The sequence below is a fragment of the Parasteatoda tepidariorum genome, chromosome 2 (assembly GCF_982258835.1).
Source record: "Parasteatoda tepidariorum strain Cologne lab strain chromosome 2, Ptep-v5.0, whole genome shotgun sequence".
In the NCBI taxonomy this organism is placed as follows: Eukaryota; Metazoa; Arthropoda; class Arachnida; order Araneae; family Theridiidae; genus Parasteatoda; species Parasteatoda tepidariorum.
The window spans coordinates 126,454,868-126,474,473 of record NC_141756.1 but is presented as its reverse complement, the minus strand read 5'-3'; the positions used below and the strand labels follow the sequence as shown (position 1 = coordinate 126,474,473).

The 19,606-nt window shown below is 26.4% G+C and overlaps 1 protein-coding gene across 9 annotated transcripts in view; it reads left to right on the top strand.

Annotated features, from left to right (window-relative positions):
- LOC147816187 (uncharacterized) overlaps positions 1 to 18,624 on the top strand; it is a 72,611-nt gene extending 53,987 nt beyond the window's left edge. The window contains exons 7-12 of one of the 9 annotated variants that reach the window (XM_087158346.1): positions 616 to 749; positions 4,634 to 4,745; positions 7,157 to 7,330; positions 7,440 to 7,472; positions 9,681 to 9,797; positions 18,339 to 18,624. Coding sequence is in view for 2 of the 9 variants with exons in the window: in XM_087158342.1 (XP_087014468.1) it covers positions 13,970 to 14,434 (465 nt within the window). In the remaining 7 variants the exon portion in view is untranslated. The other 8 variants (XM_087158345.1, XM_087158350.1, XM_087158347.1 and 5 more) reach the window with 8 other exon arrangements.
- The last annotated feature ends 982 nt before the right edge of the window (positions 18,625 to 19,606 follow it).

The following is a 19,606-nucleotide window of genomic DNA, read 5'->3' as shown; positions in this document are numbered from 1 at the left end:
TTGATAACAAATATTATATGCTGAGTTAGACATTTATATAATTCTTCAATATAAAACAAAAAATGACTGAAATTTTAAATGTACTAATTTCATTTATATTCATTAAATACCTTCTAAAAGTAATACTGCTCTAATGCCCCCAATTGTGCTAGCACCACATTAAAAGTCATCATCGATTACTGGGGGGGGGGATAATGCCCATGTTTTGAACCTATGTGATCTTTAAAATATCATTTTTTTAAATCTTTTTTCTTGTTGAATACTGATCTAAAGTTTCAAATCTAATGTTTTTAGTATCATATAGAGTTGTTGTGTCAATGCCATATTCAATTGCTATTTTGTTTCTTTTAATGTCTTTCTTCAATATTTTAACAATCTCAATTTTTTTTATGTAATGATAGAGAGACTATTTTGTGCTTTTCAAACATGTTGGAAAAGTCCTCTTACACCTACAAAATTAATTCGAAAAAGTAGCATGTGTGCTCTAGAATGTGCTTTGAAATAACTTGAAACTGGAAAAAAAAACTTTCCTGTCTAATTTTAGAAGGAAAAAAAAACTTGTATAATTGTGAACATACAATGTTTATATGATAAACTTTATTATATTTCGATTAGCTTTGAATGTGATTGGAAAGAAACAGCAAAATGCTCTGATATATTGAGATTAGAGTGGTCTCCGGTGGTTTATACTTATGTTCATGCTTCAATTCTCTCTATGATGGTAGAAGAAGGAAAAACAGAATTACAAGGTACTATTTCAGAAATGATGGAGTAAGATTTATTTTAGTAATGATTATAGAAATGCTTGTCTTTATCTGTGAATGTAATCTATTAAGAATTCGTGCATTCTTAAGAGTTTCTTGGATATCTTTAGTTAATAAATGAATAATATTTTCAAATTTTCTTGAAACTGCTTAATCTTTGTTTTTTTTTTTAAAGAATTAAAAAATTAAAAAAAATTTCTAACTATACAAACATAATTAAAAATGTTAAAATAATTAAAAATGTTTTCTAATTATAAAAACAGGTTCTTAGGACACTCTTAATGACATAAGTATTTTAGAGGAGCATGATTCTGATGATCTTTTTTTATTTAAAAAATAATTTTTGTTCTCAAATATTGTTTGTTAACATGCGTTCAGTGATTATTTGAAATTTGAATAATTTAAACTGAAAAAAACATTAAAATATTTTTAGAATTTAATTTTTTTCTGTTTGTTTTTTATGTTCATAAATTACCAGGCTGATATGCCTTCCAATTATACCTTTATAGCTGTTTTATAAATAAAAGAAGTTTGAGGAAAAGTAAAATACTGCTGTTGTGTATATTTTATGTACTTGCAATGTTGTTTATTTTGTCATATCCTTACTTGTTCATCATTTATTATGTGGTCATCAACAATTTATAATTGATAATAAAGTTTAAAAACACTATTATTTAAGTTGGTTAGGGCTATTGTTTAAGAACTGAAATATATATTATAAAGCAATTATTTAGGCAGTTACAAAAATAAGTGCTTATGTTAATTATTTTTTTAATTTCCATTCTATGTTAGGTTATTCTTATTTTCCATTAAAGGTCTTGCTTATAAAACAAGACTACATTTAAATATCATTGCGGAAAACTTTTTATGATCATAAGTTTTTAAAGTAATATAATTTTATCTCATTTTGGAACTTTAGCTCTTTTTTTCTGCAACGTAGCATTTAAATTATTTTTCTTGAATTTTAAAAATATTAAGCAGTTTATTTTATGTGCTGTTTTAGGAAAGTTCCAAGCTTAAAACAGTGATTAGCTGGTAAATCAATATCTTTAGAAAAGTATGTAGTATGAAAATCTGTCAAGTTTGTGTCCCAGAAAGGTCGTCTGATTGTTCCAGCATTATTAAGTTTAATGACTTAAAACATTATTTTCATGGGTAAAACCAATATTTGATTAATATCTGATACACATGATATTTGTATTTGTAATTTAATAATAAATCAAAATTATAAATAAAAAATAAATAATTATAAGTAATTATTTGTATATACAAAAAGCAGTGTGAACTATTTCTCTTGTTATTTCTACTTCATTTTTTGAAAGAAAAAAATTTTTGAAAAAAATTAAAGTTTAGTTTTTATATTAAATTTTTGAAAATGAAAGAATATAATCTTTGACCCAGTTTTTTTAAAATTCTTTTTTCTAAATATCATTTAACCATATTCCTTTGTTATAAACTCTTTATTTCTTTATATTGGCTATTAAATTACCAGTCAAAAATATTCAATGAGTCTGTTTATATTCAGTTTCAGTATTTTTTAACATATATTCTTCATGTGATGTCAATTTATATAAAAATGTAACAATTATTTTATGTTTATTTTTAGCTTTTATTTTGATTATACCATATTTCATAAATTAAATTTTTTTGTTAAAATCAAATTGAAATATCAAAATTAAAATATGTTAGTTATTAATTGTTAAGATTTTATTGAATTAGATTTAAAAAAAACTTGTTTTGTTTAGTGAAAGCTTATTTATTATTACTTTAGTTATATATATATTATTTAGTTATATATATGTTCAATTAATGGCAAATTATTTTGTTTTTAAAAATGAAATTGATTGCTTAAGAAAAAAGTGAAAATTAAATATTTTAAAATTACGTGTAGTATAATGAATTTCTTTGAAACTATATTTGCCTAAGTTAAAATTATTTTTTGTTTACAAACATTATTTTTAAACTTTTAAGTTTAGCCTAATTAAACTTTGATTATTTTCTGTTACATTCTTAAAATATCAAACAATTTTAAAAAGTTTACATTTTACAAGTTCTACTCTCTTTATTTTCTACTATCATTATTTAAATAAAGATTCTTGATATCAATTTTTTTTTAAATAAATTGATTATTTACTTATGAGCTCATTGTTGTAAAAAAATTTGTAAATTGAATATTTTACACACATTCTTTCTTTTAAACTAAGTCATTTATCTGGCTGTTGTAAATATTTTCAAATTTCGTTTAATAACAAGTTTTTATTTCTAAACACAGATAAATATTAAAATGAAAATGTAAAGAAATATTTATTGCATTTCTAAATTTTTAGTATATCATGAGTTTTGTTAGTATACCATAGGTATCACAAGTTTTTCATATCATCTTTGAATTATATCACTTATTTTTTTTAAAAGAAAAGAATCTGTGTTCTTAAGCTTTATAATTAGTTTTTTTAAAAAAAATTTATTACCTACTACTTGTTAGTTTCTAAAATTATTTTCATAATTTGTTTTTCAATGAGAAGTTTCATATTCTGTATTTTGTAAATTTGGTGTTTATTCATACGTGAAGAAGATGGCGTTTTGGCTAAAGTTTTCAGTTTTTCACCTGCCTAATATTATACCCAACTACAATTTTTGTGTTGATGAATTTTTTAACAAAATATAATTATAATTTAAATGCAAGTATAATTTTTAAAGATAAGTTTTAATTACGGAAATAATTACTTTAAACCTCAGTGATTTTAAAATAATATTTAAATTGCAATTTTTATTCTGGTCATATGATTCATTTTTTATGATTGGCCATGAGAAACATGAAGAAAATATTAGGTGTTACAACTTTAGAAAATTGAAGAAAAAGAAATTTATGTTAGGAAATTTGTTAATAAAGACTTTTTAAACTATAATCTAAATTAGCTTTCAGATTTATTTTTGATGTATCTAGAGAAAAATACTGTACTTTGAAGGGAAATTTATTTCAAAAAACAGTAATTATTTTGACACATCAGTTCACTGAGTTCACTTCATTGCTCACTGAGATCTGTATTATTTATTTTAATGAATTCATGAATTAAGTATAAATAATTACCTTATTTTTATTCAATATGTGATTTAAAACTATCCATTTTTTTTTGTTGTAAATGTTTTACATAATGAATGTAAATGTTTAGTATTATTTTAGTTATAAATGAGAAAACAAGATAACAAAGAGTATTATGAAAATATTTCTAAATTTAATATACTTCTATTTTTTATGAGATAATTGATATTTCCAAAAAAAAATTTTCATTTACGTAAAAAAAAAACTTCTGGGGGGAACTTTTTCAGAAAAAAAAACATTATTTGGCGAAATTTTTTACATGCTTTATGTGTATTTTTAATAGGTTATTTGTCTTAATTAAGGACAATTGCTTGTTACCTAATCTTTCCTCCGGTGGGTCAATATTATTTTTCAGCTATTTTTTGTTAAATTGAATTTGATTTTTTTTGTGCAGAATTTATTTTTATTATTGTAATTTTTTTTATTTAAAAATGTTTAGCAAAAATCTGCATTACACACAAAAAGAAATCTTATGGGTAACTAATGTGTCTAGAGCTGCCGTTTTTACTAAATATTCAAATTGCATTTTTAATCTCTAGAATACAATCGTTATATATATATATATATATATATATATATATATATATATATATATATATATATATATATATATATATATATATATATATATATATATATATATATATTGCTGATTAAATGTGTTAAACTGTTTTATTCATTACACTATAAATTATTTTAACATTTATTCATAACATTATAATTTTGTAACTTGTAATATTTCATTACAGCTATATATTGTTTCTTTTAGGAATTGGTGTATAATTGGAACAGTTTTCCAATGATAGCAAAATCTCGCGAACTTACTGAAAATATTCTTTGCAAAATCAAAACTATATTTTCTAGTCTTTGAGATGCCAAAGGTATGTTTTTTTTAAGATAAATTCATTGCAGTTTTGAATGTAAACAGTAAGGGCTAATAATGTATAGGTAGAATCCTTTTTATTTATCTACTATTATTTTTTTAATATATTTGACTTATTCAATTTGATTTTTAAAATTCATTTTAAATTGGGATTATTTGGAATTTTTGTTCTTATTAGGCATGTGTTTCTTCTGTTAATTTGCAGAATTCCGCGAATCTCAAGATTATTGATTCACGGACTTTCGTAAATCAATAATTTATATTTCAACAAAATTTTCTCGGAATTTCGCTAATCAAAAACTTAAATTTTACCACTTACACAAAATCTAGTTAACATGAAATTTATACCTCCTTTACAAGCACCTCTTTTTTTCTTTTTGAGTACTTAATGAGATCCAAAAGAACTTTTTTTCAGCAGATTTGTTTGAGTTTCTATGCTTTATATCTGTAATAACTAACTCTTATAAAACTTTGCATCTGTAATAACTTCTTCGGTAAAAATTAATGAACCACGGAGGCGAATAGAAAAATAATTAAGTTGACGGTCTTCAAAGTAATTCTGAAATGGAAACATTTCAATTATCGTTCCCTAGAAAAAAAAATGGTGTTTTTTTTTTCATTCCTTTTAAACTTTGATTTTAAATATGTCATAAATTCCGATTTGTAATAAAGGAATTATTTAGTCAATATTATATATTTGCTCTCGTTTTTTAATTGGATGCAATTAGATTGAATTTTTCATATGATAACTGTAGATGGAGATTTCAACTCGCTGGATATCATTATAATTCCTGATTCCGATGTTTTATTTTTTCTTTTGCAGTTACTGCTACTGATTTTCTCATGGTTCTTAAAATTCCAATATTATTGTGACACACAAAATTCAATTCATGTATTTATTATTATCGTTTGTTTTACGAGGACACTACCAAGTTTTAGTTGAGGTTTTTAAAGTTTTTGCTACTTGATATCATCAGGATTTTTTAAATCGTGATATTTTCATACAATATTATTAAGAAGCGAGAAATTCTAATCACGTATTTATTTGTGTAATTGATTTTTCGCAGACTTGATTTAAGTTTTTTTTTTTTTTTGGAGTTCATGGAGGACATGATATCTTAAAACACAGATATTACTATGATACAGAAAATTCAAATTGCGCAACTGAATATTAATAATCTTATACGATAATTCTACTGTTGTTTTTCTATCAATTTTTCAGCAGTTGTCACTGCTAAATTTTGAATATTTTTAAAATCTCAATATTTTTAGTACAGTGTTATTAATTATAATATGTGAATCTCGAAACATACATTTGATTAACTTCTTTTTCACCTGCTCAATTTGTGCGATTTCGTAGTAAATACTTGAGGTTTTTATCATCAATCTTTTTTCAGTTATTGCAATAGATTTTACAAACTTTAATATCTTTTTTTCTTCTTTTTTTTAAAGCCACACTTAGTTCAACTATGGAGGAATTTGTTTGTTTTAATGTTTCTTTTGTCTGTAAGTCTTTTATTTATTTTTTATATACGAAAAGATAAAAAATTAAGCACTAAAAGAAAACAACATTGAAGAAAATTCAGATAATTTCTTCTTTCAGGAATCATTTGTCTATCTTATAAATAAAAAAAATACACTAACATTTATCATGTCTGAGATTGATACTTTGGTTCCTCAGTGAAAAATACAGTATTGTTATCAAGTACTAATTTCCATTCTTTGGAGTCTGGTGTGGGGCTCATTTTTTTTAAAGTTCTTATTCCTTAAAATCGTTCTTCATGAATTCTTTTTAATTTCTTAAAACATTTTTCCTCCTTGATTCTTATTTTTTAAAATTTTTTAAGTACTAAAATTGTTTTATTCTTTTTAATTTTCAAAAATATTTATGTGTAGTCTATTGTGCTGTCACTTAGTTTTTGTGCATCGGTCATTTTGCCACAATAGGCATATATTTTGCATTCGCTCTCATAACTCAGCCTGATTGTGATAAAAAATAGTTTTTAAACTTATATCAAAAACGTTGAATATCGAAGTGAAATTGTCCCTAAGAAATTATATATATAAAAAAAGCACTTATATATATATATATATATATATATATATATATATATATATATATATATATATATATATATATATATATATATATATATATATATATATATATAAAAGCACTAGTTTTATCACAGTTGAAAACTTGTTGCATCTTGACTCATTGTGTAACACTTAGCTGGCAAAATCAGTTTTAGATAAAATTTATTTAAAACTTCATCTTGTAAAATACTCATAAATCAAGTTTCTTGTGAAGTTTCAAAATTAATGACATTGCACTTTTTAAAATGTTCTTACTTAACCAATTCAGTGAATTTTGTGTGTTTTTAGTTATTGTTAATCATATTTATCTAGATATAGCGGGCACACGACATGATTAATATTACTGAGAGGTGTATATAATTTGGTCGAGTCAGCGGTGCTAATTTGGGTCGCATCAATCAAGTTGAAGATTGTTTCCGTGGAGTCATTTCTTGATACGATTTTAAACGACTGAATTTTAAAATAATTTGAATGAATAAATTATTGGTAATTAGCTTTATTTGCTATTGTGTGTTTTTTTTATTTGCACATGCAATATTATAGACTGACTAATTTCATTTGCGTTTTTATAAATAGCTTACATTCTTTTTTGTAGGCTTCCCTATTGCATAGACCTCTTCATTAAAATGTAAGATATGAAAGTCCCATTTGATGCATGCAATGTTATTTTACTGTTCATTATACTTGCTGTCAGAAAAATGACCTAGAATTTGAAATATTAACTAAAGAAAAAATGAAGGTGATAGAATTACTTGCTTTTCTACTGTTCTTAAGAAACTAGGTAATTTTTTAGTTTCAAAATTAGTTGCACATAATTGAACAAAAGTTCTGATAATATTAAAAGACAACAGAAGGAAATTTTTCTAAATGACTACCATATGCAGCAAAACCTGGCCAAGTTTAAGGACATTAATTTAGACATGACATTCTTGCAAATACTTTTTTAGTTGGAACAATGGTGTTTGTAGCCATAGATTCCATCTGCTGACAATCTTAGTATCTAATTTTGAAATTAAACAAGAAAAATGTTTTAGTAAATATCCTCCATTCTTTGCTTAATTTTTCGAATCATACGTAATTTTTGGCACACCTGGTTCCATGAAACTTTCCATAATAGCATTTGAAATTAAATGTCTTCATTCCTAAAAGAAGTATTTAAAGAGAAGTGTTTTATCTATTTTTTAAATTACAGAAAAAAATGTATCTACCTCGTAAGAATTATTAACAATTAAATTTTTAGAACCTTTATTTTATATATGTTACCTCACTATACTATAATTTAAGTGCTCTGTTTAAGTCAGCAAGAGTCCTTATATTGATTGTTGGCTGTTTGGGTTTAAATGAAAACTCGGTTTAAAATACTGTATAAAACTACTTAAGTATTATAGTCTTTAGTTAACATGCACGTAATTTACCGCTGAATACTTGAGTGATTTACAAATTAACGAATAAAAATAAAAGCACAAATACAGTTCAATTAATATAATCTAGAAACAATGTACAGGTGCTTATTTCTATAACTTGGCTAAAAACTAAATCTGTAGATCATATTGTAAAATTTTAAAATCTTTAATACAAGTTGATCAATTTCTAACAATAACAATTTCTGCAATTTAATTACAAGAGAATGTATCTTTAAAAATATTCACTCTAAAATATAGTTCAATCAGTAGACCAGAGTCCATCAGTAGTCTACTGATCTTGACTGATAATTGTCTCAATTAAATTACAATTATTACAATAATGAAAACCAGTGTTTGTTTTTTTGTTAATTTGTATATTAAAATAAAATACGTTGAATGAAATTTATTTTAAAATTATTGATAGCTAATTTATAATTGATGTGACTAATTCATCAATCCCATTTGTTTTATTAGATTCTGACGCCTATGTAATTACTGGCAGTTTTTAATTTGTGATTCATTACTTAAATAAATTAGTTCATATTAGCTTTCTTATAAATTTTAATCAAAGTGTTTTCCACAATTTACATTTTAATAAGAATTGTGCACAGCTTTCTCCCAGCTTCTTGATATAAAGATTTATATTAGTAAAATTAATGTTGATAAAAGTTTAAAAATGGTTGTTGCATTATTTAAAAATATCTTGTTGAAATGGACTTTATTAATTTTCATGCTTTGAAAATTTAATTTCTATTTTTGTAATATTTTTTCTATGTTTTTAAGCTATATTTGATGTCCATTATTTTTTCAAACTTTTGTTATACTCTAAAAAAGATGATAATAAGCATAAACATATGAATCACAAAGTAGTTGGTTGATTTTGATTTACTTATTAACATAAAGTTTTAAGAAATTTTGTTTTAAAAGAAACTTTTTACTTCCTTTCCAAATAATAGTTTTTCCCTAGATAAGAAAAAGAATGTTGGATATTTTTCTACAAAAGGTAACCATTAATATTTACTGAGTTTATTTAACTAAAGACAAGAAAGTTTATGGAAGTGGAGAAAAATTTCTAATTTCTAATGAAGTATTATGATTAAGTGAAAATTTGATTCAAAAAAGAGGAAGAAAAAAACTATTTAGTGAAGGATTAACATTATACATTATAAGACTTATATTACATGTTATTATTTAAAAACTTCTTTTTATGAATTTTTATGAATATTTTCAAACAAAATATAAATTTGCTGCATTTTGACCTCAAAAGAATAATAAAAATACTAAAATATAAGAAATAATTATTTCGTGCTATATGTGAATGAATAAAGCTAAACAATACAGAAAAACTTATGATTTCATTTCAAAAGTCCTTTAGGATTTTTTGGTTGTTTAATTATATTTTTTGTGATCCTAAACAATTGGAAATATTTCAGTGAAAAGTGAGTTAAAGATGATATGTATTTGATACCTTTCACTATGACTGAATTGGCATTGATCAAGTTAAAGCAGGGAGATGGTGTAACTGCTAAAAAACTCTTGGAACCAGCTCGGTATGTTGCTTAACATGTTAAATTTATTGTTGTAACTTTCATACCTGTTTGTTCTTATTATTATTATATGACTCTAAATAATTTTCTTTAATAAATTTATAGATATTTCTTAAAAATAACGCTAACCCATTATTTTTGTGTGTTATTCAGGATCTCCTAGTGCTTAAAAAATTTCAACATTTTAATACATGCCCTGCTTAGCATGTTGGATTAAAGAATACATGTCTGAATGAGACTTTTGCATGCACCAACATCTTTTCTTAATGCCTATTTAAAATATATGAATGTACCAGTTATTAATATGTTAAAAAGATAACATTATTGTCTTTATTTCGGTATGAATCAGAAATATCAAACATTGTTAACAAGGAATTATTTAACATGAATAGGTATTGAAAGAGGAAAAATCATAATTTAAACCACTTAGATTTTTTTTTTTTTAAATGTCACTGATTTAAATTTAAAAATTTTTTTTAATCTAATTTGTAGCTAGTTATCATTTTTGAGTAAAATTGAATGCTACTTAAACCTATTTATCATTCATATAAAATCTATATTTATAAGTTTATATATTTTTGGAAGGTAGGGTAAACCATTTTCAAATTCTTTTATGTTCAACGGCAACAAAATACCTTTCTCTTCATGTGTTCTATTCCAGCGGCGGTGCCAGAATTGTTCCTTTTCATTTGTTGTTATCATACCAGAACTGCTCTTCACTACAAATAAAAAAGAAAAAGTGATAGGACTTCTATTTCTTAGCCTTTTATTATAATTATTATAATTAGTTTACATTTCAGAGTTAAAAGGAAAAAAAAATTTTTAGCTAAGTTCACAAGAAATATTTTAGTAATTTCATGACATTAATTATGAAATCACAATAACATTTATTATGCAGATCTTTTCTATGAATATTTTTGAGGATGTTGTTGCATCTCAAATGCTTCCAATTTAATGATGAACCATATATTTAGCCATCTAATATTGAACAGATAACAGAAGAAAAGTTTACTTATGTCTCTGTGAGAGGCTTGCTTTTTTAATTTTGATAAATGTCCTAGTATACTCAAATGAAAAATAAAGTGGAAAATGAAAAAGCCAGGAAGATAATATTTTTAATTTAAAGTCCACTCGTTAATTATTTTTATAATAAACTAAATGCATCTGAATTATTTGATTTGCTATGAAATTTTTATTAGTTTTTATCAATATTGCAAATGACATATTGGACAATAATTACTATTATCAAATAGTTAACTTTATAATGTGATATTTAAATTATTTTAATACATGTATATTTAAAAGAAATATTATTTCTAAGACCTTTGAGTAATACTTGAAATTTTAGTCAAATATTTCAATTGCATTTAAAATACATTTATTCTTTTATGTTCATTACTTTCCATTTCAATCACATGCTTTATGTCTGCAAAAAAAATTTAATATTTTTAAGAGGTCACAGTACCCAAAAAATGACCAAAGTATCGAATTTTTTTATTGCTTATAATAAAACTTTAAACTATTTCAAATTCACTGAAAAAAAGTCATCTATCTATCTACATTTTTAAAAAAGTTATGACTGATTTTAGATTGTCCTAATACAGAAACTTGCACAGCAGACAGATTTTAGAGTGCTTTTCCTCATTGATGATAATTTTGTGTTTTAATCTTAATTAAATCCCTAAGGAATTTTTTCTATTTAAGTATTATTACTTTTTTATCTTGAGTATAATACACTTATTTAAACTGTGCATGGAATAAGCATTTTATGAGGTATTAAAATTTTTACAGCATGTTATATATACCTAACAGGAATTTTTAACCTTTTTTTCTACATTTTTACAAAATAATCTATCAAAAATATTCTAATTGATTAATCAACAAATAAATGCACAAAATTGTTAAGATGAATATGGTAAGCACCAAGGGAAAAAAATTTTTTTGAAAATATGTTCAAATAAAAAAGCCTTAGGGATTTAAAATTTTTGAATTTTTTCAAATTTTTTTAAAATGTTAAAAAAATTAAACAGTTTAATTACTTTTTGAAGATAAATTATTGATTATAAGTTAAATGAGCATGTAAAGCATCCACAAAATGAATGATTATATCTTTATTTAAAATAATTGTTGCAAAGGTACTGTGACATCTTAAAAACATACTAGACATCTAATAGAAATTAACTTAATTAGTGCCTGGGTGATTGTAAATAGCATAATAGCATAATTAGAAAATATCTCTCTTTCTCCCTAAGAGATTTCAAATCATAAATTATTTAAAATCCTATTATAGAGTAATGCTTTACATAACATCATTTTGAATGAATTTCATGTATTATTTACTCAACAGCTAGCAATATTTTGTTACATAGCTTAATTATACTTAATTATTTCAATTAAAGTAATAAATGTATTATGAATTATTAGCTCGTATAATCAGACTGAAAAGTTTTTTTTTTCCAATGGCAGGCACTGAATTTGAATCTACACTGAAAAGTAGAATAGGCAAAATTTAAATAATAGTTAAATCACTTAAATGTTGCAATTTCTTTTTATGTACTTTCTATCAGTAAGCTATTTTTACAAGAATTTAAATGACTTATGGAAGATAGCGTATTATCCTTCTGAACAATGACTTTAAGTTTATGCAATCGCTTTATAGCCTTTCTTGCATACTTCACATCCTCTTCCCTTACGATAACAAAGCTTTCCTTATCGTAATATAGTTTTCTGTACTGATGCGCTCGACTTGAAATTCTAAAATTTTTGTTTAGAATAAACTTTGTGTAACTCGACCACCAAGTGAGCTTAACAATGTTCGGATGAATGTTGTTTTCCTTTCCCAGAATAAGATCAACTTGTTTAGGTGCAAGTTGATTCAACACTATTTTGACTGCGATTCTACATTCCAATTTGAATTTCTCTCTAATCGACCGATAACACATCTCGGTCAGTCTCTCCCTGACCCTCGTCCTAAATTCGGTTTCAGAGAGTGACGTGAAATCACTTTTCAAGACTTGAAAGATTTCGCTTAAATCGAATCTGACATTGTGCGATTGAATATTATTAACGGTGGCATTTTACCTTAAGTGTTTTTTTTAAAACTGTATTGTTATAGTGTTCTGTTTGTAAATTAAAATTTTAATAAAATAATTAAGTTCAGAATAATTATCTTTTGATGTTTCCCAGTATTTGTCTTTAATCAAATGCAGGCTAAGAAAAATACATTAAGCTGGTTGGTTAGAAAGAAAGGCTGGTTAGTATCTTCCTCCTTTATTAATAAACAATAAATGTATTATATTGATTATTTTAAAAAAATTATTTCTTTTTTCTTTATCAATTTTTAAAAATTTATTATTTTAGCATTCAATTTCTATCAATAGGGAGAAATAAAATTAATGTCATTTTTAAAAGTATTTAAATCTTACTTCATAATAAATGATGAATTGTCATGTATCAATATTCAGTAGGATTGATTTTGACTTATAAAACATTCAAAATAATATAAGGTCTCTCTTTTTCACCCTAAATCAAATGCGGGCTGAAGAAGAGAGGAAGAAAAAAAACTATGTCTGGAAGTTAATAAACTTTTATTACACAGGCCTTCGATGAAAAAAATTCAAGGGGTCTGATAGCTGAACTTAATGTATTTTTTGGTGCTGAAATGGAAAATAATAATGAAAACTTTCTATCACGTTGCGTTTTTTTGAAAAATTCAGTTTTACTGGAATTTTTATGAACATTTATCATAAAAAAATTTCGTTTTTGAATTGCTTAACTTCTTGACTGACCAGCATTCTACTTAGGTTAAATCTACAAAAGCAGCCCTCTATGACTACTCTGTCACAATCTCTCTCTAACAATAGCGTCGCGAGAATTTTTATCTAGGTTCGCTGACCTCTCAGAAACACTAGCAAACGTAATAGGGAGTGACTTTAACGTCTGCTTTTTTTCTGTGTGTTTCGTGAAACATGACTTCGAGTTCGAGACATTGTAAAACTTTCCCAGGTGGCTTTTGTTATGTATGCGGCGAGTATAGTGTTGTTAAAAATTGCATGAGGAGCATTACAGACTATGTAAGACAACTAATGGAGCATATTTTGGCATGAAATTAGGAGACCAGAACAAATCGTGGGCTCTCTATAAAGTTTGTGTGTAGTGTTTCATTTGGAATTCCTATGACATGGAGGGAGCCCAAAAACCACTTTGATGATTGTTATTTTTGTTCCTGCTATGTTCGTGGGTATAACCAGAAAAATCAAAGGCTAATATCTTATCCTGATAGTATTAAATCGGCTATATGCCTCGTTCCTTATGGACCTGGTGAGCCTGCGCCTCCAACTGAATTGCCAATCATCTCTTCAGACTTGAAACATCCAGAAGTTCAAGACTCCGATATTGAATATAAGCCACCTGTAGCCAGTTCACCTCAGCCCTTCTCTCAGGTTGAACTTAATTATCTGAGCAGTGATCTTGGCCTTTTGAAAGAGGCAGATGAATTGTTAGGCTCCAGACAGAAAGAAAAAAAAACTTATTGGCCAAAGGAACATCATTTTATTAGTACAGGAATCGTGAAAAGGAATTTATTAAGTACTTTGATGAAGAGGAGAACTTTGTATATTGTTCTGATGTTCCTGGATTGATGAGCAAATTTAATGTCATCTACGAAAAAGATGAGTGGAGGCTGTTTATAGATTCATCTAAAAGAAGCCTCAAAGCTGTTCATCATGGGAGCCAGTATGCATCTGTACCAGTTGGACACTCAGTATATTTAAAAGAATGCTATGAAAACCTGGTATTCGTCCTAGACAAACTAGTTGGACACAGTTGGACCATCTCCTGTGATTTGAAAGTTATCTCCATGCTTCTTGGTCAACAAGGTGGATTTACAAAGTTCCCATGTTTCATTTGTGAATGGGACAGCCGTGACGAGACTCAACATTGGGTAAAAAAAAGAATGACTGAAAAGACAAAATCTTGACCCAGGCACCAAGAACGTTATTCGAAACAGCTAAGTTGATTCGAAAAAAGTATTGTTACTTCCGCTACATATAAAATTAGGTGTAATGAAGCAGTTTGTCAAGGCTGTTCCAAAATATGGCGATTGTTTCAAATACCCGTTCGAAAAGTTTTCAGGTTTATCCCAAGCCAAGTTGAACGGAGGAATCTTTGTTGGTCCAGATATCCGCAAACTCATGAAGGATAAAGAATTTGAGACACGGCAGCAACGGAAAAGGAAACTTGGGTTGCTTTCAAAGATGTCGTCAGTAAATTTCTGGGTAATTACAAGGATCCTGATTATTAGGAAATTGTAATGAAAATGCTGGACAAATTTAAAACTTTGGGTAGCTTCATGAGTGTAAAAATGCATTTCCTTTGCTCACATGTGAACTTTTTACCCGATAATTTAGGAGCAGTCAGCGAAGAACAAGAAGAAAGGTTCCATCAAGATATCAGATATATGGAGCGTAAATATCAAGGAAGATGGGACAAGAACATGCTCGCCGACTACTGTTCGATGATAGCTCGGGATAGATCTGAGATTTAGCATAAAAGAAGATCATCAAAAATAAGTTTCAGAGGAAAACGAGTATATCCTTAAATAGAAACTTTTCTCCTTTTTACGTTACCTTTAAATTACCAATAAGTTTTTTGCTTGTTTTGTATTTGTTTCAAACTTTCATGTACACATACACAATATTTGCTATTTTTGGTCAATCGTCAATTTTACGTAAGCTATCTTAATAAAAAAAAATTAATTAAAATTGTATGTTGGTGATTTTTTCCAGAAACTGATATAAAAAGTTTAAACGCAAGGAACTTATTGTTTTTCTCTCGACCAGAGGTGACTTGTGTGGTCTGGTAACAGTATTTTTTATTCATTTTGACCTATAAAAAATTAGCTGATAGCTCAAAAATCAATTTTCTTTCACAAGATTAAATTTTACATAGATCAAAATGAATGAAGAGAACAGTTACTGGATAGTACTTGAAAATTTGTTTGAGAAAATTCCTTTCCAAATAGGATTTTAGTAAAAACATTAATATCGATTTTACAAAAAATCCTAATGTGATTAGGAAAAATGAAGATCATTTTCGAAATCAGCACATCAAATAACATATAAATCAACAATAACTTCTCTTGTATTTTTCAAAAACTTCAATTTCGCAGGCTTGTGTTATTAAACCATATTTTTGTTAATATTGGTGTAATGCTTTAGTTATTTTTTGAAGATTTATTTTTTCTCCTTTAAGGTTAACATTGTTCTTGTATCAGAAAGTTAAGTTAGTTGCTTATGTAAATTTTTTAAAAAGTTAGTTATTTCTGCCATCAGTCTGTAAATGTGTCTGTTCTAAAAGATCAAAATAAAGAATTAAGTTTGCAAGTTGTGAGATATAAGAGCAGTCTAAAAGAAATATGGGTTTCCTTGTTTAATGTTCTATTTAAGTTTTACTTGATGATGTAGTAAAGTCTCTTTAGCTTAATTCATAACACAAATATTTATCATATTTTTAGATAAACTTCAGTTACAGAGTTTTGACATAGTTATCCAGTTGCACATTTTATTACTAGCAGTTTAGATGCAGAAACCATTAAGTATTTCTTTCTCTTAAATCTAAAATTCCAAACCTAAATTGTTATTGTATAATGACTAATAATAAATTTACAGCTGATCCATTCAATACGATTTTTGAAAAGGTTTCACGTTTGCTATGTAAATGGCACATTCACAGGACCTGGCAAAGACAATTATCAGCTAATGTTAAAGATGTATATTTACAAAATGAACTATACACAGACTTATTATCTCTTACAAAAGCGAAATCTTTTATCATTTTTAAATAAACTTCAGTTGTTTATACAAAAGCACGAAATTGTTGCTCTGCTGTTTACCTCTTATTTTGTACAAAATTATTGTTCACCACAGTTCTGCAACTAAGTTCTACCGTAGGCAGTGCACCCGCCGATCAAGCAGTTGGCCGTGAGCTCATTTATGTCATATGCAAAGAAAATAAATTTTAAAAAAATCTGTGCTGTGACTAACTATTAAATGTTGTGATGTAATATCCTGTGATTGTCTTGTTCTTTAAATGCTGTTATTTATGTCTAAACTCTGATGGATTCTGCAATAGAAATATTAAATAAGATTAATCAGACACTACCCCTCTCTTTCAGTCGTAAATAACCTGATTAAATGGAAAACCTGCAAAAGAATTGAAAATAAGAAACCGAGCATCAAACCTCTCGTAACAATAATTTATTTAATTTTAACAATTTAACTCTCAATGTAACTTTGTAACCCAGTAACCTATCAACACTTAGACATAACTTAAAATTGTAACAATGAGAACTATCTTCCTTTAGTTTTTACTTCTTTTACTAGACTGTAACTATGTGATTCAAAAATTCATTTTTGCAAAACCCATTATAACTATAATACTTGAGTGAGCACCTGAATGCTAGAAGATTGAGTTGAGAGAATTAGTTCAACCTCATGACAAGTTAAACATGCATGGAGGAAGTGGGCCAATTTTTTATTGTTAATAAAAGCTTTTTGGTCGACTAGCAAAGCACGAGAGCGATTTCCTAAATTGTGGATGTGTGCTCCAATGTTCTGTTAACTGCGTCAACATGCCTTCAGATATTAACACCCTTTTCAACTCCTTTTTTATGTTTAGATTTTTTAAGTGACGAATGCACCAAATCCCAAAGTATGAGTTGGAGTAGCACTTCCACCCAAAAGTGTAGTGAAACTACTCTGACGGTGTCGCAAGTAGTCCCGGAAGATGTTGGATGAGCCAGGTTTAATAAATCGTGGGCATTTTTTATTTTATATATATATAATTGTATGTGTGCATGCTTATAATACTTTCCTGGTTATTAAAAATTTTCTCATAAAATCTATACTTTTGTGTTAAATGTCCCCTTTCACTCTGTTACTCAAGTTGATTCAAAGTAATGTTTTCAATCTTTTTTAGATTTACAATTTAAAAAGCTGTGCTTTAAGTTATATACTTAGCCATCCATTGAAATTTTCACAAGGTATCTTGAGTGCAATACTAATTTGAAGCAACTTGTTCTCTTCTAGCTTTTACCTAGATTTTTTAAGGAATTATTCTTTAAATATTTAATATAATTTGTTTTTAATAAAAAAAATTTTTAGTATTTACATTGCTGTTTGTTTTACTGATGATTTACAATTGTCCCGGAGAATAATCTCACAGCATTGTCTGCTTAAAGCTTTTCTGTGAGATATGTTTACCAGGACTTCATGTTTCTACTATGATTTATGCAGATACTCATTCACTTTGAAGAATATCTCTGTGCCATAACAAGTCAAAATTTAGTCATTAATTTTGTTATATGTAATAGATATAATTGTAAATTTTTTAAATTCATAAAAAATAATTAAGCTCTTTATTATTTAGCATAGTTGTCTGATATTAATATAATGTATGTCTTAGATTAGATTCTGACCCACTGCAGAACTTTAAGGTAACATGATTTCAATTTTTTTTATCAAGAAAAATGCTTCTATTTTACAGCTGAATAAGCAGACAAGACTTTTAGCTGCTCCTTTTCTCAGGATGTTGCCACTAGTAGCTGTCATAAACCTTACGTGATTGCACCATCATAGAGTCAAGCTGTCTACCAATACTCTTTCTCTATTGTATAAGAACAAAAAAAAATAGACATGCTTCAAATTTTCTGATCCAACTAACATATTTTTTTTTCGTGTGTCCTATTTTGTACTTTTTACATATATGCTGTGCTCTTACTTACCACTAAAAAATAATTAAAAAGGTAAAAATAAAAATTATCAAAATAAAATGTATCTCATTTATTTATCATTTCTTGAAGATACATATTATGTATCTTACATTTCACATGCCAATTCATCATCACATCTTCACATCACATGCCAATTCTATACATGTAATTATATTCTTCTCAACAAAGATTACAAATTCAATAGTATACAAATCTTACTTTCTGTCTTAAATTAATTATAATAAAAAAAAAAGTTGTGTTACCTGCCATAGTAGGCAAAAAAGAAACGAAACTTGATTTGCAGCATTTTTGAAAACAATGTACCATAACAGCTCCTTTTTTTAAATTAACTTTTATTGAGTACACACTTAAGTACATTAATATTGATCAAAATGATTCAGAAATTAAGCATTCAATGTACTTTTTATTCCCATTTAAAATATAATTGATTTATTCTAAGAAGAAAGAATACTGTTTTCCACTTTATTAAAAAAACAAAGCATTATTAATTCAGGCTATAAAGTAGCAGTAAAGCATAAGCAAACACAAATAATTCATATAATGAGTATTAAACTCTATTTAAGTTGATTTGAAATGAGGTCAGTAATCTCCAAAGACAGTATGTGGCCCCTTTTAATCAAATAGTAAAGGAATAGAATATAAATGCCCTTTTAACACAAAAAAGACAGTCTTACAGTAACAATATTTTACGAAATCAGACACAAAAATGCACTTTCTCTGAATAAGCCAGCTTTTTTTTTTTTTTTTAGTGATGTAAATGTCTGGCCCCCAAGATATTGGGGGCAACCGGAACTCTGGAGATACGGTTCCAATAGTTTGGATCCCTTCATGTTAATTTTTTTTTTACTACTTTTCTTTTTTTTACTTTTTAAACGAATTGAAAGATTTTTGTTCACAATTGTAAAATTCGTTTATTTAAATTTAATTCCACTCAAAATATATCTTTTAGTAAATGATCATTCTTTTTTTATTTAACATAAGTCTTAAAATTTTTGAATTGTATAGTAGAAAATTTTTTTAC